Source organism: Bos indicus, chromosome 11 (genome assembly GCF_029378745.1).
Source record: "Bos indicus isolate NIAB-ARS_2022 breed Sahiwal x Tharparkar chromosome 11, NIAB-ARS_B.indTharparkar_mat_pri_1.0, whole genome shotgun sequence".
In the NCBI taxonomy this organism is placed as follows: Eukaryota; Metazoa; Chordata; class Mammalia; order Artiodactyla; family Bovidae; genus Bos; species Bos indicus.
The window spans coordinates 96,415,868-96,439,276 of NC_091770.1; the positions used below are offsets into that span (position 1 = coordinate 96,415,868).

The 23,409-nt window shown below is 37.9% G+C and overlaps 1 protein-coding gene across 6 annotated transcripts in view; it reads left to right on the plus strand.

Moving 5' to 3' along the window:
- Positions 1-23,409, plus strand: part of PBX3 (PBX homeobox 3) — a 226,307-nt gene that overhangs the window by 181,803 nt on the left and 21,095 nt on the right. For all 6 annotated transcript variants that reach the window (XM_070799240.1, XM_070799244.1, XM_070799241.1 and 3 more), the window contains 2 exons: positions 1,668-1,858; positions 7,995-8,130. In XM_070799240.1, coding sequence (XP_070655341.1) covers positions 1,668-1,858; positions 7,995-8,130 — 327 coding nt within the window. The remainder of the gene's footprint in view (positions 1-1,667; positions 1,859-7,994; positions 8,131-23,409) is intronic.

The following is a 23,409-nucleotide window of genomic DNA, read 5'->3' on the forward strand; positions in this document are numbered from 1 at the left end:
TGAATAAGATTTGAGGGAGTGTTCTGGATATTCTAGACCTCTCCATGGACTGCAGGTTAAAAATTTGTCAGTTACAAAGGTTCGTCAGGGATAATGTATTTATAGATATTAATCAATATTACTCTTAAATTGTAATACAAAACCCCACCAATCCATAGGTGGCTATTGAATGCCTACCGTGTGTGCTGTGCAAATCCACACTCTGAAGAATCCCAGAATCACCACTTTAAGGGAACTTTAAATTTCTTAAAACTTACACATGCTTAAAACATAAAACTTTAACTGGTAAGCAAGACTCATTTTACCTCACCTTAGAAATATTTATATAAAAGCTCCACTTAAAGTAACAGAAACAGTGTCCTTAAAAGTTAGTTCTCTCATGAGCAGTTAGAAAAACCATCCTGTACTATATGTTCAGGATGTCTGTAGAGAAATTATGTTATTAATAATCATATAATGTTATATCTTCAAAATGTGTCTTGCCATGATCAATGATTGTTCTGTCTGCTTACCCCACTAAGCATCCATCCAATAAGATGCAGAATCTCCTGTCTTTTTTTAAAAAAAAAAACACAAAAATACCAGAAGGTATTGTTTTTATGCAGAGATATAGACAGATGCTTTATTCACCAAGGTGATACTGGATATCTGTGTAGGCCCAGTTACATGGTTTTGTAGATCTAAAGAATATAGGTGAGCTGAAAGAGACAGGGACAGGATTTTTAACTAAAATGTTATTCTTACATCTGATCCTTATTTTCCTGCTGCCCTTTCCCTGAGGAGTTGAGCTGCTTTATCCCTCTTTCAGAAATGGTGTAGATCCACAAATAAGGCCCATACCACAGCTAGGTTATACTAGGATGTTGGCATGGCATCCAAGGCCCTTTATCTGCTAGTGCAAATCTGAACTCCCTCTTCTCTTGTACCCTCTTCTCTGTCCCTCTGAACTAGCTTCATACCATTATTTCCAGGGTTGTTGTTGTTTTTTTTTTTTTCTTGTGCCTGGAATTCCTCTTGATTTCCACCTTTATTCTACTTTTCAAAAATCTTACCTATTCTTTAAAGCCCTGATTTCACTTTTTGCCATGAAGTGATGATCTTTGTTTCCCAATGAGAATACTTACTCCTTGGAACTTAGGGAACACTCTTCCTGTGATGCTTTGCATGGCCTGCCTGTTTAAGAATTCGTTTTTATATATTTTATTGCACTGAAGGTCAGATCCACATCTTGCTCATTTATGTGTCCTTTCACTGCGTTTGGAAGAGTTTGAACTTCATAGTGTTTCAGTAAACATTTGTTGAGTAAAACCCCAGAGGAAATAGGAGATGCTTACTATTAACATATAACATATATCTGTACTTATATATAGAAATTGGTACAGAGCATCCTCCAGTGGGAAAACCTCATTTTAAAAGTGGGCTGAAGGTGGTAGGAAGGGCAGTTGAGTGCTGTTTCCCTTGCATGCCTGGGCTTTCATAGTTCCAGAGTTCTCGTGCCCCTATCTAGTTATCACTGCCATTTCACAAGTGTCTTAGTTTTCATTTTACCTACTACATAATGCCATTGGCGGTTACAAATGAGATAGAAATTCAGGTGAGTTAATGTCTGGGTGTGATAATAAAAAATACCAGATTCCTAAGGAGTGATTTTTTTTTTCCCCTTACAGGCATGTAATGAATTCACTACACACGTGATGAACCTTCTCCGAGAACAGAGTAGAACACGTCCCATTTCCCCAAAAGAGATTGAAAGAATGGTGGGCATCATTCATCGAAAATTTAGTTCCATTCAGATGCAGCTCAAACAAAGTACTTGTGAAGCAGTTATGATTTTAAGATCAAGGTTCCTTGATGCCAGGTATGTGAGGCCACAAATCCATTGCATGGCTTTTTTTTTTTTTTCCTTTTCACTCTTTGTATATTATTTTATGTAATTCTGGCCAGTTGTTCTTAGATTCTTCTTTAATTTGGCTATGAGAGCCCTTCTCTACAATGGATAGGTAATTCACCTCATGATGCCTGCAGTGTCAAGCCTCTTCTTGTCTGGAGGTGGTAGTGATATTAGCTGCCAATTTGGTGACTCAATTTGGACTTCCCTCAGATGATAAAGAGTCTACCTGCAATGCAGGAGACCTGGGCTCGATCCCTGGATTGGGAAGATCCCCTGGAGAAAGGAATGGCTACCCACTCCAGTATTCTTGCCTGGAGAATTCCATGGACAGAGAAACCTGGCAGGCTACAGTCCATGGGGTCGCAAAGAGTTGAACATGACTAACACTTCACTTTCTGGTGTCTCAGGAAACAAATAGTGTTAGTGCTGCTAATAATGACTTAGTAATATGTAGCCTTTTAATTCTGATGCTAAAAAGTATTTTTAAGGATAACATTCAGTATGTAACTTTGTTTTAATGCAGGTTTGTTTTCTAAGAATTTCTTAATATTATGTTGCTTGTGCATATTAGAAGAAAATCCTTCAAGATACAGATATTTCTAAGGAGGAAGTGGTATTTTAGTTACCACAAAACCCCAAACTCTGTTTTTCCAAATCTAGAGGAAAGCTTCTGAGTTTCTCCTTTAGGGATACATATTTCCCTTTGATCTGAAGCTTTCACCAATTTTCACAGGAGTTAGGTTGCATATGCAATAAATTGCATATGATGTGTTAGACCTACTGGGTGACATAACAGAGGAACTGTCAAGTTCCTACTCTATGCTGCCTAGACAGGAAAGCCCTCTTGGTCATTGCTAAAGCTTGCAATCAGTCTTCAACATTGTAAAGGGGTTTCTATTTTATTTTGCTTTCTCTCCCTTGGAATCTCACAGAGGTGATAAATATTGTCCAAATTTCACAGTATTAAAGAAAATAGCTAAATTAGTATCTCGAATGGAAAATAAAATGTGAGGAATAGTCTTCATGCCAGAGCTCTTCCCTGGAGCCAGATAGGAAACATGCCGCCTGATTATGCTCCTGTTCTATCATCTTTGGTTCCTTCGTCTATACTGAATTAGTCACTGGGACTCACCAGTGCTTTGTTTTCAGTGTTCCTTGTATTAGCTCTTTTTTTCCATCCAAACTTGCACTGCGCAGTTCACGTTCATCCTTTCATCCCTGGGCTAGCACAGTACTCCCACTGTACTTTTCTTCTGCTCATCCTCCATAGCCCTTTTATGATGGACTCATTGCTTTACTTGAAAACCACAGTAGTTTTTCACTGTTGGGAAACACATGCACACAACTTAACCTGGCATTTGAGGCCTTATGTGACCTGTCCCGGCCCAGATTACTTTTTTTGTTGTTGTTACGATTTAAGTTTTATTTCTTATTTTTCCTATTTAACAAATACCAAGCTCACTATGAAAAATTTGGAAAACATGTAGACTAGAAGGATGAGTGATTAAAGACAATCACTTTTTTAGTACCCAATGGGGAAAAAAAGTCACTGTAAATGTTCTAATGTATTCCTTTCTGGTTTGTGGTACTGTTTTAGTTTCATGTTCTTGTGATGGTACAGTACGCATAATTTAGTTGGCTTTTTTAAAAACTTACCATGAATAGGTAAACATTTTTCATATAATATAAACTGTTTTAAATGTTAATTGTTGAAGTCTACCAGATGGATATATGATAAATAATTAACGTAGACATGTTTTCATTTTTGAGCATTTAAGTTGTTCCTGTTAATTTCCATGATAACCTCTTCCTTCCAATTCCTTTCTTCTTTCCTTCTATAAATATTTATTGTGCTGAGGATATGTAAAGGTAAACAAGATTGGTTAACTTACTTGCCCCAGCTGAGTTTACATTCTACCTGGGGAAATAAGCAATAAACAAGTAAACAAATATGCTGTAGTATTTTGCTCAGTAATGTAGTGAAATATGATAGAATGGTAAATGCTATGAGGAAAAAGAAAAGCAAGGTAAAGGGAGAGAAAATGATGGAGAGAAGGTACTGTTTTAGATAGATTTTTATTGAAATTAGTCTTTCAGTAAAAATCTTTATGCTTTCAACCTTTGTGATCTTTAGAATTATTTCCTAAGGATTAATTCTCAGAAATGGTATTATTAGATCAAAATGTGCACATTTTTAGTGCTCTTAATATATCACTAAATTGTTCTTTCCTCTGTTTAATCCAAAATGAAATACCTCTTGGTCTCAGCCATCTCCTCTGACTAGAATTCTTCTCTGCCTAACCACCTCTTCCACTACCACCCCTCAACTCCTATCCCCAGCCTTCCACAACAAGTCATATTCTTTGCAACCATTTCCCCAACTTGGTCACCAGTAATGAGTTGTCATCTGTGAGGGTGTCTAGCATGGAGCCTGGAATGGAGACAACACTCATGTTTGTTGATTTAGCGAGACCTTGCTCATCCTTCCAGGCCTGGCCTAAATGGTCCCTTTTAGGAAGCCCACTTTAATCCCTCCACTGGACTGGTCCATGCCTTCTCGTGAACACTGATACTGTGTTGATACCATTCTCCAGACCAAACTTCATTCAGACTGCCTTTACTGTAGCTTTTCAGGATCATTTCTTTTCTTCCCGAGTAAGTTACGTTGTTACTGACAGCAATGGCCAAGACTTATACATATCCATTCCCCACAATTCTAGTGTCTTATAGTGTAACAGACTGCAAAAAATTCTTTATTGACTAACCAGATGAATGAATAATTCCACTTACTACTTATAATAGCTCAAAGCATTAAGGAAGTAGCATTAGGAAACCAAAACCATTCTTAAATTGTCAACATTGAGCATTTTAAGGAAAAGTATTTTGTAACAAAGATATTTAAAAGTACTTTCTTCAGGGGAAGGAGATGTATATAGGCACCTATAGCTGATTCATGTTGATGTACAGCAGAAACCAATACAATATTGTAAAGTAATTATCCTCTAATTAAAAATAAAATTTTTTTAAAAAGTACTCTCTTCAGAAAGAAAGCTTTCCTAACACAGCTGCTGTTCTTACTTCTACAGATAGTTTCCCATTCTTGTCAACATGCATGCTTTTTTTTACTTCACATAACTGCATTCATAATGTATACACCTAAATGATTTATACTTCTTCCAAGAAGAGAAAGGAAGTTAACAAGCCAGAGTGAGCAGAGCCAGGGTGAGGCCGTGGCAGAGCTTGAAGCGGAGTCCCTTCTCCCACAGAGATTGCCTTTAGGAATGTTGTAAGGCCTGTGGGACACAGACCTGGGACGGAGGCATAGCTGCACACTGGCCTGAGGCGCAGCCATTTAGAGAGTGGTGAAGCCTGGGGGGAACGAAACTTAGGGGAACAGCTTAATGGGAATTTTCTAAAGAATGTTTTTCTAAAAAATAAATGAAGTATAAGACCGAGTTCTCTCTTATGCCTTCGAGTGAATGCAAATACTGAGCTTTGCTTCCATCTATTCTTGTAGTGCCTCTCAGCAAGCCCTCTGCACTGAGAAGGCAAGGTTTTTCTGCTCCAGGCAAACATGCTCATTCAGATATATGATCCCCTTGCTCACCCTGGCTTTTTGTAAAGCCATACTCACATTTTCTTGGTAATTGGACAAGCCGACGCATGTACCGGCGTAGAACAGTTAGGAATAAATTTGTGTCAGTCCCTCTACTCTTCTAGTAGAAGGGCTATACTTTGGATGCAGCCAGACCGTCTGGGGTGAGTTATTCTATTCTGCCCATAAATTTGTTCTCTGAGGTTTCTTCGTGTTTTCTGAAACCAACCACTCCTAGGCGATGTCAATAAACGAGCCAAACTTATCTTTGCTCCCCCAGTATGTTTCTGCTCATTCCTCCTTTCATAAGTCTTCATTTCCCAAAGAAATGCCCTTGTGTGATTCCCTCCACCGTACCCAGTCTTGCTGCTGGATTCCATGTTTTACAGAGTCACAAGCTCACATATTTACATGTTATGGAATTGAGTGGAGTGGCTGGATGAGGGGCAGTGAGGATTAGAGCAAATGGGTACACAGCCACCACTTAGCTGGCTGCCTCCTGAGAATGTGAGCCTGGTGTGACTGATCTTCCAAGTTTTCATAGGCAGCCAGAAACCTTTACAAGCAGGTCATTACTGTACTGTCTCAACAAGCATTATCTGTGGGCCAGGTAATTACTTGTAGGTTTGACAGTTTAAGTATCTATTCTAGACCTTTTCTACCCTACACACCCACTCACCCACTCCTCAGACTGTGCCTCTTGAAAGCCCCAGGAAAGGGCTTTGTTTTTCTTGTCAACAATGCACGACTCCTGTAAAAATGCTGATTGCTCTTCTTGGTGTACGTTTCTTTTCACCTGTGTCTTCCCTCACCGCCTCCCCCATCCAGCTCATCATCAAATCCTGTTGACTTTAATCCCCAAATAGATTTTGACTCTCTTCTTCATCCCTCAGGATACAGTGGTTTAACCTTCCAAAAAATTATTGAAATTAAGAAATTTCAGGTCTCATAACTTGAGATGTTTTGATCAGACCTAGATTTCTCGCTCCCTTGACTCTCCCTTAATGTTGAAACAGAGATCACATACTTAACCTGCCATGTTAGTGACATCATTTTAACTAGAAGAATCTTGTACGGTATGCACATTTACAACTGCCTACTGATGCTGTCTTTCCTGAGTACATGCTATCACAAGATCATTAACATTATTTGTAAGACAATATTAGGAAAATTATTTGGGGAAAGTGTTTTCCAGTTACTGGAGAATTTAATTTAAAGTGAAATCTGAAAGATGCTTATTTTCACACTGGAATTCTTTAAAATCTTAATAATAAGACCCAAATATAAATGACATTTTTGCTATTTGAAATACCTTGTCAGCAAATACTTGATCTTCTGACATTCTGCCACCCCCTCCCAATAAAAATAAAGAACTTGTCCTCCCTTAGTTTTCCCCTGGTGAGCAAATCATACCTGGGACCAGGCAGTTACTTAAGAAGAAAAATCCAGAAATCCTTGATGTATTTTTTTTCCCTCACCTTCCTTCTCTGTATTCCCCCATTTATTGCCCCCATCCAATTTATTATCAAGTCCTATTGCTTTTACTTTTCAAACAGAGCTTGAATCTTTTTATTTCCATTACTCTCACCCTGTTGCCAGGTTACAATCATCTCTCAATTTGACCATTGCTGTTGTCTCTTTAAATATCTCTACATTTCCTTTCATGCCCTCCTCCAGCTATTCTCAGTAGTCACAATGATCTTTTTAAAATGTAAAACTTAAAACCTTTAATAGCTTCCTATTGTACTTAAAATAAAATTCAAAAATCCATAGAGGGTCCACTAAACCTGTGTAATCTGGCCCCAGTCCATCCTTCCAGACTCATCTCACGTATCTCCTGATTTTTCACTGTGCTCCAGCCTCCCCTAGCCCTTTAGACCGGCCAAGCTTTTTTCCTGTTTGAAGACCATTGCCTCTGCTTATTTCTCTTCCTTCTACTCTTTGTCTGACTAACTCATACACACTCTCCAGGTCTCAGATTAAATGTCACTCCTTCAAGGACACCCTTCCCGACTTCATAATCTGTGTTAGGTTTCCTTCTTAGACACTTTCATTATACCTTATACTTTTTCTTCATGGTACTTGACATGATCACCATAATTTATAAGTATTTATTTCTGTGGTGCTTATCTAATGTCTTTCTTTTCCTAACTCTCTAATCTCCTATAAACTTCCATAGAAGCCCTTATCTGTTTTGTTCCAACTGTATCCTTATTGAATATCTAGAACACATTAGATCCTTAATAAGTATTTGTTGAATAAATTAAATAGTGAAGTGAATTGTGCTTCACATTCTAGAGTTTTTCTTAGTTATCCTACATCTTAATGTGAATTGGATAGTTCTCTGGAGAATGCCAAGAGTGTAATTTACAATATCATGATGATACATGAGACCCTGAGAATGTTAAAAAATAGAAATCTAACTTTTTTTTGTATAATCCTAAGTAATATATCCCTCTCTGGTTAATGTGGATTATAACTACTATTCTCTTTTTGGTTCCTTCATAGACGAAAAAGGCGTAACTTCAGTAAACAGGCCACAGAAATCTTGAATGAATATTTTTACTCACACCTCAGCAACCCCTACCCCAGTGAAGAAGCCAAAGAGGAGCTGGCCAAGAAGTGCAGCATCACAGTGTCCCAGGTAAGGGGGAGTGCCATAGGTGCGGCTTGTTCCTCCGTGGATTGTAGGAGCCCTGCTCTTCTCCTCAGGGTGTTTTTATCAAATTTCATATCCAAATGTTTCATCATCAAAGAAGATATAAGAAAAACATAGATACTTCCACATTTTTATGCAAGCTTTTAAAGCTTAGATAATTTCTTTTCACCCTAAATGTCAAAGAATCAAAATGATCCCCACTTCCCTAGCGTACATCTCTAGAAAGAACAGAAACATACTTCGGGGAGAGACGTGGTTTACACTCACATGACTCTTCGGTAAACAGCATTGAGTTTCGCTTTCCTGATTTAGATGACTGGTCTAATCTTCTACCAGTGAGAAACCAACGTATTTGTTGTCAAAAGGAAGTTTCGTATAGCTCTGTGATGAAAGCTTTGAGGAGTTCTCCAAGTCCTTTCTTGATAACCGTGCCATGATATTTGGGTTTCAAAGGTTTCTTTGCTTTTTTGTTATCCATGAAATAGAAGAATTAAATTCATGTCTATCCCTGCTTTTGTTGTTATTTTTTTAAATGTCTGTCTGTAATAAATCGTGCCCTGGAAGTTAGCTTTCATCTTCTAACACAAACACACTTAATTTTAGGCAGATAGACTTGTTTTATTTTTAATGTATTTGGCTGCGTCAGGTGTTAGTTGCAGCAAGTGGGATCTTCATTACGTCATGAAGGAACTTTGCTTGTGACACACGGACTCACCAGCTGTGGCACGCGCTCAGTGGTTGCGGCACATGGGCCCCATTGCTCCACCAGCATGTGGGATCTTAGTTCCCCAACCAGGGATTGAACCCACTTCCCCTGCACTGGAAGGCAGATTCTTAACCACTGGACCCACCAGGGAAATCCCAGACTTGCTTTTTAGACTGAGGGTTGGAGACAAATAAATAACCAAGTAACTGTACCTCCTTAAAAAATAAGTATATTCTATTGGCATTAGTTCTAAAATATAATTTTACTTAAATTCTCATATTACTGTTTATAGATTATAACTTGAATAACATTTCTTTATAGCAAACAAATGCAGTAGTCAACAGCCAGTTCTTGCAGTGGCACTTACGGAAAAGCTCACTCTTGGCAGAAATTTCAGTGGTGCCTGGAAGTCATGTGACACAAATTGTAATGTAGCCTCTAAATAAATACTCACATAGGTCTGAAGTTCAAGATTCTAAAGATCCCTTTCACATTCTAATAAAAGTTTCATATCGGTGTTTTATTTTTATTGAAGTAGAGTTGATTTATAGTGTTGTGCCAATCTCTACTGTACAGCAAAGTGACAAGGCATTCCTTTTTTAGTATTCTTTTCCATTATGGTTTATCACAGGATATTGAATATATGTAGTTCCCTGTGTTATACAGTAGTACTTGCTGTTTATTCACCCTGTTCATAATAGTTTACACCTGCTAATCCCAGTAGCTCTCTCTGACTTAGAATTCAGATGTTTGTGGGTCCAGTTCAGATTAAGGTGTTTCATGCTTCTACTCCCTTTCTTGCTTTCTTTTTTACTTCTATAACATATTCACCACTGGAGGTTAACACATTATATACATTTTTCAAAAATCAGTATAATCCTGGTTTTTCACTGGTTGTACTTGCTTCTTGTGTGTATAATGTAGGATTTGTTAACACAGGCTTGTGTAACGAGTGAGAAGTTTTCTTCTGACTAGTCTGAACTAGGGAAGTTTTGCTGTACTTCTAAAATAGGCTGCTGCTGCTGCTGCTAAGTCACTTCAGTTGTGTCCAACTCTGTGCGACCCCATAGACGGCAGCCCACCAGGCTCCCCCGTCCCTGGGATTCTCCAGGCAAGAACACTGGAGTGGGTTGCCATGTCCTTCTCCAATGCATTAAAGTGAAAAGTGAAAGTGAAGTAGCTCAGTTGTATCTGACTCTTCGCAACCCCATGGACTGTAGCCCACCAGGTTCCTCCATCCATGGGATTCTCCAGCCAAGAGTACTGGAGTGGGTTGCCATTGCTTTCTCCCATAAAATAGATTAGGATCCCATTTACCTTTTATTTTTCTAAAAAAAAAAAAAAAATCATTCACTGCTATATTCATTCTGTTGATTTTTCATAGAAAAATAGCTTAAGTTTTGGGAATTTTTTAGTAATTGCATCAATTAGAAATAATATAGACATAGATATATTTCTTTGTCTAAAAAGCAGACTTTATGACCTTTTTCCCTCCCCAATCAGCCTTTCAAATGGAGAATTTCAGCAATCAGTGTAAGATTCAGTGTAAATTGTGACAATTTCCTCTCCTTTTTACTTTTTCACACTTAAACGTGTTTGTTTCCCTCCACCATTCCCTTCTTCCCACATCTCTGACATGGAAACAGTGTTATTTTCACTATTAAAGACATAAGTTGCTAGCCTTTCTCCTCCTCCCCCCGCTTGTGTGGCATGCAGGGTCTTAGTTGCCCAACCAGGAATTGAACCTGTGCCCCTTGCATTGGAAGCAGAGTCTTAACCACTGGACTGCCTGGAAAGTCCAGTTGCTAGCCTTTTTAATTAGTATCCTTTTAAGTTGTTTAATTTCTCTCTGAAAGCAGAGAATATTCCAGACCTGACAGGTGAACTGATTTCTAAAGAGAAAAAACAGTGTTTTAAATATGCATCATACTAAAGTACAATTAAAATTAGAATCCAGAGGGTGTAAATATACAAAGCTAACTTTAAAATATTGAAACCCACTGAAAATTGGCAACTATAGCAATACTTTTTGCTAGATTTAAAGTGATGAAATTGGTTTATTCTTTACTGTTTGAAATACTTAAAATACTGCTTAAAATACTCAATAATTAGGAATAAGAAAGGAATTCTCAGAAGAAAATGTAAGGCAATATCTTTAGTACTTTGAGAATAGTCTTTAAAAAGATAAAATGTGTAAGCAACAAGGGAAAAGGTTGATAAATTCAGTGGTAGGACGTCTATCAAAGTACTTAATAAAGATTGTGAAACATCAACATGATGCAACCATTTTAGTAAAGATTATATCAGGCAAAAATTATCAATAGACATTAAACCTAGGAGGATATTTGTATGAAGAATATGGTATTAAAGTATCTGTCCTCTCCATAGGCTTTTTTTAGTTATAAGGGATATTTTTTAGAAAGGCCATAATAGAGTGGAAAAATGGAATAAAACCTTGACCAGGTGATTAGAATCAACATGATCAAAGAGGGACATATGGACTTTATATAGTATTTTGCCCTGAAATGTAATCTGAGTCTAATCACTAGAAACATCAAAACATCAGCCAAACCCATTATGAGGAATGTTCTAGTTGGAAAAAAGTGAGGAAGGAGTAATATTCTTTAAAAATATCAAAGACACACCATGGAAATATTCTAGATTAAGAGAGGCTAAAGAGACATCATGTGTAAATGCAATGTTTGACCCTAGACTGGATCCTCTACTGGAGGGGAAAATACCATAAAGGAATTATGTATAAATATTATAAATATTTATAAATTATTTATAATTATCTACAAATTATATTACTAAAGTAAACTATAATTTGTCATTGTACTGTGGTTATACAAGAGAACATCTCTAGTCTTACTAAATACACAGTGACTCACGTAGGGGTAAGGTGTATGGTAAGGGGCCATGGTGTATATATTCAATAATTTACGCTCATGGTTCAGGGGAAAAATGTGTGTTTATACACACACACACATGTGCGTCTGTGTGTGTGTATGTATATTGTATTGTATTGTTCAGTCTCTCAGTCATGTCTGACTCCTTGCGACCCCATGGACAGCAGCACACCATGCCTCCCTGTCCCTCACCATCTCCCAAAGTTTGTCCTTCGTATTTATGTATACAAACACATACAAATATATATATACACACATACCCACACACAGCATGAGAGAGTGTGTGTGCTTGAGAGCCCAACAATGATAAAACAAATGGGGTAAAATGTTAATAATAGATGAATCTGGGTCAAGGGGATGCATACATATTCTTTACAATTTTTATTCTTGCAACTTCCATTGCAAGTTTGAAATTATTTTAGATAAAGCCTTTTTAAAATGTGAAGACAGTCTACAAACTGTAAGAAGATATTTGTAAGTGTATAAGCAAGAGGATTAAAATCCAAAATATATAGAACTCCTATAAGTTAATAAGAAAAAGATGTCGTAGTTGAAAAATAGGCAAAAACACAAGGATTTCATAGAAGATAGTTATCAGGAATCCATGATTTCAAAACTGCATTAAAGTAACATTTATACTTACTAGGTTGGCAAAAAAAATCCTAACACTTACTATGTAGAGTCCTGCACATTGGTTGGTACGTATATATGGCAGCAGGAACCTTTAAACATCATTGGTAGAAATATAAATTGGTATAGCCACTTCGGAAAACTTGGCATTATGTTATACCTTTGAATATACACATATTATTCAATCCATAATTTCACCTTTAAAGGAAATTGCCCTGGAAAACCTTGTTGTATATATTAGGAGACTTGTGGAAGTGTTCATAGTAGCATTGAAATGACAAAAATATTGAAATAAGCCAATTTTTCATTGACTGAAGAAGAGGATATACCCACTGTGATATACTCCTACAATGGATTACTGTATAGCTATGAAAAAGAATGATTTATAGCTATACACTATACACATTAATTTGTGTGAATTCTAATACTGAAGTGAAAATGTGAATTGCGGACTATATATAGTATGATATTTTTATAAAGTTAAAAACCAAATAAACAGCATATTATTTAGGGGGTACATGGTTAAATATAAAGAAAGAAATGAAATGATAAAAAATATTGTTGATTAGAATGGGATTGGGAAGAAATATTCAAAGAGTTATAGTGGTATTGTTGTTTCAGTTCAGTCACTCAGTCATGTCCTACTCTTTGCGACCCCATGGACTGCAGCATGCCAGGCTTCCCTGTCCATCACCAACTCCTGGAGCTTGCTCAAACTTATGTCCATTGAGTTGGTGATGCCATTCAACCATCTCATCTTCTGTCATCCTCTTCTCCTCTTGCATTCAATCTTTCCCAGCATCAGGGTCTTTTCAAATGAGTCAGTTCTTCACATCAGGTGGCCAATATTGGAGTTTCAGCTTCAGCATCAGTCCTTCCAATGAATATTCAGGACTGATTTCCTTTAGGATTGACTGGCTTGCTCTCCCTCCAGTCTGAGGAACTCTCAAGAGTCTTCTCCAACACCACAATTCAAAGGCATCAATTCTTCCACGCTCAGCTTTCTTTATGGTCCAACTCTCACATCCATACATGACTACTGGGAAAACCATAGCTTTGAGTAGACAGACCTTTACTGGCAACGTAATGTCTCTGCTTTTTAATATGCTGTCTGGGTTTGTCATTGTGGTAGTGTATTTATTAAGTTGTAGATTTATTTTTATAGATTTGTAGAGGTTAATTTAATTTTTATGCATTATAAACCTACACATATAAGCCTAGGAAGTCATATGTGAATTATTAAATCTAAGTAGCAGAATTCTTAAAAGAATAGTTCCATTCATTTGTTAACAAAAATTTTCTTCTTGGGACTTTGCTGTCAGTCCGGTGGTTAAGACTCTGTGCTTCCACTGCAGGAGGCTTAGGTTCAATCCATGGTCAGGGAACTAAGATTCTGCATTCCGTGCAGTGTGGCCAAAAAAAAAAAAAAAACACCCAAAAGCAAATAAAGTTTATTATAACACCTATTATGTGTCAGATACTTTGCTAGGGATGGAAGAGACATCTGTGAACTTTACAGGCTGAATCCCCTGCCCTGCCTGATAGAATTGTGTACACATGTCACTGAAAGATATATATAAATATGAATATCCTTATCAAGAGTATAATAGCCAAACTAGAAACAACGGAAAGATCCTTCAGTAGGAAAATGGATAAATAAAAGTGATATATTTGTATATATTTGGGATATTATGTAACAATGAGAATGAATGAACTAAACTATATGTAATTACATAATGCTGATTGAAAGAAGTCAGGCACTTAATGTATAGTTTATTACAGAGTTCAAAAGCAAGCAAAATTAATCTTAGTGTTAGAAATTAGAATTGGAAAGGGGAGTGTTTTTCAATCTAAATGATGCTTCCATGGGTGTATTTACTTTATGGAAATTTACCAAGCACTGTACTTATAATGTGTGCCCCTTTTTTTGTATATATATTTTTAAATTGACTAAAGGGTTACTTATACAATAGCAACAAATCTGCCCCTATGGAACTTGGATTTTCCTGGTAGGATACAAACAGGTAAAGTAAGTAAATGAAATTATAAGTTAGAAAAGGATAGGCATTATGGAGCAAAAGGAAGGAAGGAGAATAGGAAGGTAAAGGCTGTGGTTTTCAATAGAGTGGTAAGGAAAACTCCTCCTGAGAAAATGGCTTTTGGTAAAAATTGAAGGCGATGAATGACCAAGCCATGTGGCTAATTGGTGAAGAACATTCCAGGCAGAAAGGACAGTAAGCGCAAAGGCTCTGTGGTAAAAGTAGCCTGAGCAAGTGGGGAAAGTGGTAGGAAATGAAGTCAAAGAGACTGTGAGGTCCAAATGGTACAGGGGCCGTAGAGACCATGGTAATGACTTGGCCTTCTACTCAAAGTGAGATAGAATACTGAGGAGTGGCATGATCTGACTTAAGTTTTAACAGGGTCACCATGGGTGCTGTATTGACATTAGACGATGGGAGGCAAGGGGAAGCAGAGATGCCAGTTAAGATGCCACTGCGATAATCCAGGCAGAAGATGACGGTGGCTTGGACCAGGATGATAGTAGTAGAGGCTGAGAGATGACTGCATTCCAGGTAATTGAGAAGGTACAGCTGAGGGTTTACTGATAGGGTAACTTTAATATATTTGGCCTGAGCAGTGGAAGTGTGAAGTTGTCATTAAGTGTGTTGGGGAAGGATTTGGAAGGAATAGGTACTGGCGTAAGATCAAGAGTTTGGTTTGGATCATATTAAATTAATTTGTATTATAGATGGCTCAGATTGTAAAGAATCTGCCTGCAGTACAGGAGACCCGGGTTTGACCCCTTGGTCGGGAAGACCCCCTGGAGAAGGGAATGGCCACCCTCTCCAGTATTCTTGCCTGGGAAATTCCATGGACAGAAGAGCCTGGTGGGCTACAGTCCATGGGATCGCAAAGAGTGCACAGTGTGATTTAGTAAGCTGGAGTTCCCCTTTTACATAACACTCTGAAAGTTCACAAAGAAAGAAATTTCATGAGCGCCGAGAATCATAGTTAAAATTGTCGTATATTCTTAATCAGTGGGGCAGATATTAATATGCTTTTACTTTTTGGAATAGAGCTAACTTGCATTGATTATTCAAGTTAGTAAGTCACAAAAAACTCCATTGTTCTCCTGATTCCAATTTTGAATTTAAATAACTCAGGCCCTCCTTTCTCTGCCAGGTGTTTTTAGAATGAAAAATGTTAACTTATTCTTCACTGCTACTGTAATTGAAGTGTACTGTGAAGAAAAGATTGATTTTCTTTTTTAGCAGATGAGAACCTGAAATAATAGAGTGCTTAATTTGCAGCATTAAGTTCATTCATTCATTCATCCAACTTAGATATCTAACTAATGTAGCTTTTTAAAGCAGTACAGAAGACCCATTTCTGTAACTGTCTAGTGTGGAAAAAATTACATAACCCTTACTGATGAGGAGGCATGTTCAGAGAAGTTAAATGAATTGAGAAGAGTCACAAGTCTTGGTGAGTGGGAGAGCTGAAAGTTCTTACATAGAAGTTCTTGATAAAAAGAAATAAAACAGATTTTTACTTTTTTTCCTGCAAGAGGCAATGTGATTCCTCTTTCCCCTGGGCCCTGGCTCAGAGTCCTGGTTTGTGAGGTACAGGCTGGGCTTATATCACTGGGGCTGCATCATTTCCCCCTAAGCTACTTAGAGACTCCAGGCTAGTTAGTAGTCTGAGGTCTCCTTACTCATTAAACTACTTATTCCAAAGCAGTGAATATTCAGTAAGCTAATTAAAATTTGTAAGTAAGATTTCTTTATTAAAAAAATCTATTAAAATAAGAAGAAGCCCGTTAAAATAATAATTAGAGCAGAAAAAAAAAGATGACTATCAAATTACAGTATCTTTTGCAGCTATCCATAAAAGCCTTTTCAGTGATTTTGGCGGTAGAGAGAAGGCAGAAGCAGATTTCTACTCTAAGTATGCAGTTGGTGAACTGGAGACAAGTTGAAGGAAAATGGCAGCTATTTTGTTGAAGTGGATCTTTCACACTGTCTTAAAAGAAGGCTGCAAACCCCCTGTTCTGTGAAGTCTCTGATTTTGTGTCCTCTTGGAGATGTGATGTCATTAAACACTGTGCAAAGAATAAAGGAACAGGTTGTAAAAAGATGAGACCTTTGATGATGTTATAACTCCAAATACAGATAAGGCATATCTGCACAATTTCAAGAAAACAGGGAAGGCACTGATTTTTAATTGTTGTTCTTCTCTGCAAACAATCAGCACCGTGATTAACTTGGTGCCTAAAGCTTGCTCTAGGGATGTCAGGTATTATATTCATCTTAGAGAATCTTCTTTAAGGGACTCTGTAATACTTGTTTGATGTGACACCCAACTAAGGATAGAGAGACGATTTCCAGCTTAGATGTAGTGTTTTTTGAGTTTTCCTATCAAGAAGAAGCCATAACCAGAATCATAGTCCCTCCAGTGTTTCTCCCCTTCACCACCTTGTCTGTCCTTTCCCTTTGAGCATTCCAGTCCGTCATCATTGCATCTCATCTTTCCACTGCTTCACTTCTGTGGTCAGACCAACAAGCCAAAGTATCAGTCAGGGTCCCAGGAGAAAACAGATGGCACACTCAAATTAGAATAATTTGAGGATATCTTAGTAAAGTGACTGTTTACACAAGTGTGGGCAGAGTGTAGGGAAACCACAAAGGATAATGCTGGTCCTGCTTGGTTCTTTTACTACCCCTTGGCCTAAAGAGATAAGGAAGATTATAGGAACCCACGACCTAGAAGCTCTGTGGAGAAGGCCAGTAACTGAGATCTTAAGTAAAAGCAGTATTACAATGAGGGAGTCTGGGGAACAAATACTCTGACCTTACTTTTCATCTCTTCTCATCTCCTACCAGTGACTTCCTTTGGCCAGAAGCCTCGAGGCATATAGGTCAGCCTCTTGGCGCCCAGAGTAGGGTGAGAGTAGATATAGATAGGGAAGAGTGAAAAGAGGAAATACAGTGTAGCCTGAAGGGCAAAGACGATCAGAACCAGCTCTGAGTGGTAACCTCACCCAGGAGATCTGGGCTTCTCTAGAGATGCTCTTGTGCTTCCTTTGTTCTTGTCTTCTGGCTTCTCTTCCTTCTTCTGTCAGTTTATGTGGAGAGCATATTATTTTTCTAAAACAAGTATGGATTTTTGAGAGTAGAAGCTACATAGTATAAGTAAGTTAATTTGATCCATCCAAATGTACATACCAGGAGTTTGGACTGTTTTCGTGATTCTCTCAGCAGGCAGTGAGTGCCTCCTATGATCACTGTGGCAAAGAAAGGTGAATAAGATAATGTTCTTTTCTCTGAGAAATGTCAAATTCCTTGAGGGAGACAGACAATTGTGTTGCTGACAGGATACCAGAGTTATCCGAGGGAATGTACCAATGCATATGGGTGCCAATGAATATGGTACCAGGAGGGGTTTAGTGAGGGTTAGGAAAGTACCCTCAACTTAAAGCTCTGTGACCTTGGGCAAGTCATTTAAACTTACTGTGCCTCATTTCCTTGTGTATAATTTGAATAAAAATAGCTAAATAAAGCTACAGTGAGTTTCAGTGAGAAGATATATAAATCTCCAAGCAGAGTCCTTATCAAAGAGTTAGAAAAATTATAATAATAGTTATTATTATGCTGTTTCTCCTGCCTGAGATGGTCTAACCCTGAACTTCCTACACATACGCATAAATATTTTAATTACTGCTCTTTCAAAGCTTACTTCAAATATCAATTCTTCAAGAAAGTTTTGCTTGAACTTCCAGTTCATATCCTCTATTATATACTTTCATAGCTTCTCATTCTTTTCCTTGATAACACTTACCACAATTGTAAGTAACTAATGAATTGTTTAATGCTATTCTTCTGATAGCTGGTGAATTCCCTGTTGATTGAGATTGTGATCTTATTCAGCACTATATCCTGAATGCCTAGAAGAGTGTACAGCACTTAGACACTCAGTGAATATTCGTTGAAGAAATGATTTAGATAGAAAGCCAAGCTGGAGCCTGATTGGGGAAGGTCTACAGTTATGACGTTTAGATGTCTATAATTATGCCTATAATTATATGGTTGACCAGTTTAGATTTGTTTTGCATTAATTAATTAGTTATACATTATTCATTCAATAAGTGATTTTTGGTCACTGTGCTAGTCTGTCCTTGTGGAGCTTACATTCTAATGAGGAGAGAAGGATAATTCATACATACATACATACATACATATATATATATATATAAATAATGTATATGTTTGTGTATGCTCAGTTTGTCCACCTCTTTGGAATCTAAGGAACCAAAGCCCCCTCGTCTCCTCTATTTTTGGAATTTTTCCAGGCAAGAACACTGGAGTGGGTTGCCATTTCTGTCTCCAGGGGATCTTCCCAACCCAGGGATCAAACCCACGTCTCTTGCATCTCCTTCATTGGCAGGCAGTTCTTTACCACTAGCTCAGCTGGTAAAGAATCTGCCTGCAATGCAGGAGACCTCAGTTCGATTCCTGGGTCAGGAAGATCTACTGGAGAAGGGATAGGCTACCCACTCCAGTATTCTTGGGCTTCCCTGGTGGCTCAGCTGGTAAAGAATCTGCCTGCAATGCAGGAAACCTCAGTTCGATTCCTGGGTCAGGAAGATCCACTGGAGAGGGGATAGGCTACCCACTCCAGTATTCTTGGGCTTCCCTGGTGGCTCAGCTGGTAAAGAATCTGCCTGCAATGCAGGAAACCTCAGTTCGATTCCTGGGTCAGGAAGATCCACTGGAGAGGGGATAGGCTACCCACTCCAGTATTCTTGGGTTTCCCTGCTGGCTCAGCTGGTAAAGAATCTGCCTGCAATGCAGGAAACCTCAGTTCGATTCCTGGGTCAGGAAGATCCACTGGAGAGGGGATAGGCTACCCACTCCAGTATTCTTGGGCTTCCCTGGTGGCTCAGCTGGTAAAGAATCTGCCTGCAATGCAGGAAACCTCAGTTCGATTCCTGGGTCAGGAAGATCCACTGGAGAGGGGATAGGCTACCCACTCCAGTATTCTTGGGTTTCCCTGCTGGCTCAGCTGGTAAAGAATCTGCCTGCAATGCAGGAAACCTCAGTTCGATTCCTGGGTCAGGAAGATCCACTGGAGAGGGGATAGGCTACCCACTCCAGTATTCTTGGGCTTCCCTGGTGGCTCAGCTGGTAAAGAATCTGCCTGCAATGTGGGAGACCTGGGGTGGGAAGATCCACTGGGGAAGGGATTGGCTATGCACTCCAGTATTCTGGCCTGGAGAATTCCATAGGCTGTACAGTCCATGGGGTCACAAAGAGTCAGACATGACTGAGTGACTTTCACTTTTCACTTTCTTTACCACTAGCACCACCTGGGAAGCCCTATATATAAATAATGTATAATTATATATGTTGTATATCTTATATTTTAAATATAAATACTATATATAATGCCCTATGGTGAATAAGTGCTATGAAGTAAAATAAGGGCAATACAGATTTATGGGTTGGGGTGATGTGATCAGATTTATGAAAGATAAATCTAGCACTAATGTGTAAGGTCAGTTTGAAAGGGAAAACCCTAGAATGAGAGCGACTATGTAGGGGATTAGTGGCATAGTTTAGGAAAGAGGTGGTAGGGATTCAAATTAGGCCACTGAAAGCAGAAAACAGGGATACATTTTTAAAGTATTTTGGGGATAGAACTGGTATTATGGAGGTTGGGTTAACAATTGGATATGCATATAAGAAGGAAAGAGTAGAAGTTAGTGGAGGTTTTTAGCCTACATGATTGAAGATGATGATATTATTAACTGATATAGGAAACACATAAGGAAATGCTAAGGGCTTTTTTTTTTTTTTCCTTATTTATTTATTTATGTTCTTTTTAGGAAATGCTGGTTTGATGGAGGGGAGAGTATAGATCTGTAATAACTATGCCAGATTTGCCTTGCCATCAGTATCCCAGTTGGGAAATGTTCAATTTGGAAATATAATTTAGGGGAAAGATCAAGTTTAAAGATTCAGTTTGAGAATCATTCACTTAAATTCATAGTTGAATGGATGATGTTGGTGAGGGAACTTGCAGGTAAGAAGAAAATAAGGCCACAAGTAATGACTTTTCCATGGGTTGTTTGTCAGCTCTGAGAGGATGATTAAGAGGTTAAGCTATGCTTCTGACAACTTTGAAGGGCTGAGAAGGCAGGATTTGGTGTAAGGGTATCTGGGACCTATGAAGGGGGAGGATACTTTGCTTCCCTTGCATTGTGTTAGGGCTTATACTACCAGAGCTACATCTTAGTAGCAGGGGTCCATTGGAAGTGTACATAGACCCTCACGGAGCCTGGAATTCTGTTTCAGAATACCTCAGTCCTTGACTTGGATTGCTAGTCCTCATCGGTGCCTGGACAAGCAAGTATAATTTTTTGTGTGGAGAAAGATAGCACCATTCTAGACTTCAAGTTGTTTCTATAAACAAAACAAATACAACATTGGGGACACAATCAGGGGGGGAAAAAAACAGACATAGAAGAAGACATAACAATATATATTGAAACCAGCAGAAATAACAGACAATAGAAATGGATCCAAAGAACTTTAGAAAATAAAAGGATCTGATATGGAGTGTAAAATAGTATGCTGTATATATTTAGCACAGTAAGCAAAATGGAGAATTTTGTCAGAGAGCTGGAAACCATAAAAAACATTGTATGGAAGTTTTAGAAACAAAAATAAAGTAACCAAAATTAAGAATTCAGTGTATGGATTTTAAAGCAGGTTAAACATAGCTGAAGAGAGAATTAGTGAACTGGAAGATGGGTCATAAGAAAATAACCATGCTGAAGAATGGAGAGACAATAGGATAGAAAATCAGGAGAAAGAGTAAGGGACGCTGAAGGTATAGTAAGAAGTCTAACATAAAAGTCATTTCAGTCCCAGAAGCAAACATAATAGTGTGTCAGAAGCAATATTTGAAATGTAAAGGCTTCTAACTTTCCAAAACTGATGAAAGACTCTAAGCCCTAGATTTACCAAAAGGTACAATTCCAAAAGAAGATAGATAAATAGGAATCCGCACTGAACACAGTAAAACAAAAGCCACCAGTGGGAAAAATAAGAGTGACTTCAAAGGCATAGCCAGTAGGCTGACTGCTGATTTCTTAATGAAAACAATAAAGCCATAATACTGTAGAATGATAAAAAGATGAAATAAATTAAATGTCAGCCTAGAATTCTGTATCTGCCAAAAATGATCTTTCATAGTAGAGGTGAAATGGAGACATTCTCGGTAAAAAATTGAGAGAATTTGTCCCATTTTTTCTCTAAAGGAAGCACAAAAAATATGGCAGAAGTAAAAATATTTCATATAGAAGGCAGAAGATACAGGAAGGAGTGGAAAGCAAAGAAAAGGGTAAATGTGTATGTGAGTCTAAATAAATATTGAGTGTTTAATAATAATATCTTATTTGTTTATAATACATATAGAATTAAAATACACAGTAATAATGCCTGTTAAGTTATTTAATGCTCTTAATTTTTTTGCAAAAGATGGTAAGAATACCAATTAACATAAAAGTACCAGTTAATGTTAGACTTTGATAGTTAAGAATGTATAATCTCTAGGGAATCACCTAAAGAATACTAAAGGAGTGTATAACTTCCAAATAAAGAAGGAAATGTAGAATAATTTTTGAAAATAAGCAGTCTAAAAGAAGGCAAGAAAGGATTAGAAAAAGAACCCAGTAAGTGGGACAAATAGGGAGCGCTTAGTAAGATGATAGATTTAAACCCAGATATTTCAGTAGTTACATTAAACACAAATGAAATCTAATTGGCAAATATTGTTGAATAAGATATAAAAATAAAAGCTAATTTCTTATATTCTCTAATAGAGATATCTAAAGTATAATGACACAGAAAGAATGAAAATAACAGTGTGGGGGAAAAAATACAACATGCAAACAATAACCAAAAAAAAAGTTGGCATTTCTTTATTAATATTGGAAGAACGCTTGAAGACAAAAAATGTTACTGCAGATAAAGAGACACTAAATATTAATGACACAGCTCTTCTATATTTGTATGTACTTAATAACAAAGCTCAAAAAACATAAATCAAAAACTAACTGAATGATAATGAAAACACAACTATCAAGAGTCATGGGATAGGAATTCCCTGGTGGTCCAGTGGTTAGAACTCCACACTTTAACTGCCAAGGGCCCTTGTTCAGTCTGATGGGAGAACTAAGATCCCACAAGCCATGCAGCATAGCTGCCCCACCTTCCCATCCTCCAAAACAGGGGAGATTCTCAAATACTGATATAAATAAGTTTCCCTTTCTCCCTCCTGACTTCCTAAAGTTAGATACTTAGCCCATTGCCCTTCAGGTACACCAGATTCTCTACCAAACCTGTGTTGTTACTTGTGTTGCATTTAGGCAATGATACTATTCTTTTGGGCTTCCCTTGTGGCCCAGTGGTAAAGACTCTGCCTACCAATGCAGGAGACGCAGGTTTGATTTCTGGGTTGGAAAGGTTCCTTGGAAAAGGAAATGGCAACCCACTCCAGTATTCTTGCCTGGGAAAGTCACATGGACAGAGGAGTCTGGTGGGCTACAGTCCATGGGGTTGTAAAAGCATCAAACACGACTTAGCAACTAAAAAACAACAACTTTTCTTTCATATCACTTGTTTTGAGAAATTGTGAAGGTACAGAAACAGACTTCACCCTACCATTATTAAGTAGCAGTGTGACATTAAGCAAATTGTTTAACCTGAAGTTCCCGTTTTGTGACTCGTAAAATTAGGATTGTGATAGTTTCCTCAGAAGTTTGAGGGCTAAATGAGATCATACATGTTGACTGCCTAATACAGGGCTGGTATGTGGTGAATGCTCCTTAAATGCTCATTTGTCATCTATTCAACCAGGGTTTTCTTTCCGGGTAGGTTGTATATGTAGAACCTCATAAAGTTCCCAAAATAAAGAGAGAAAAGATGCCCTGGCCACTGGCAAACTAGTTGCTAG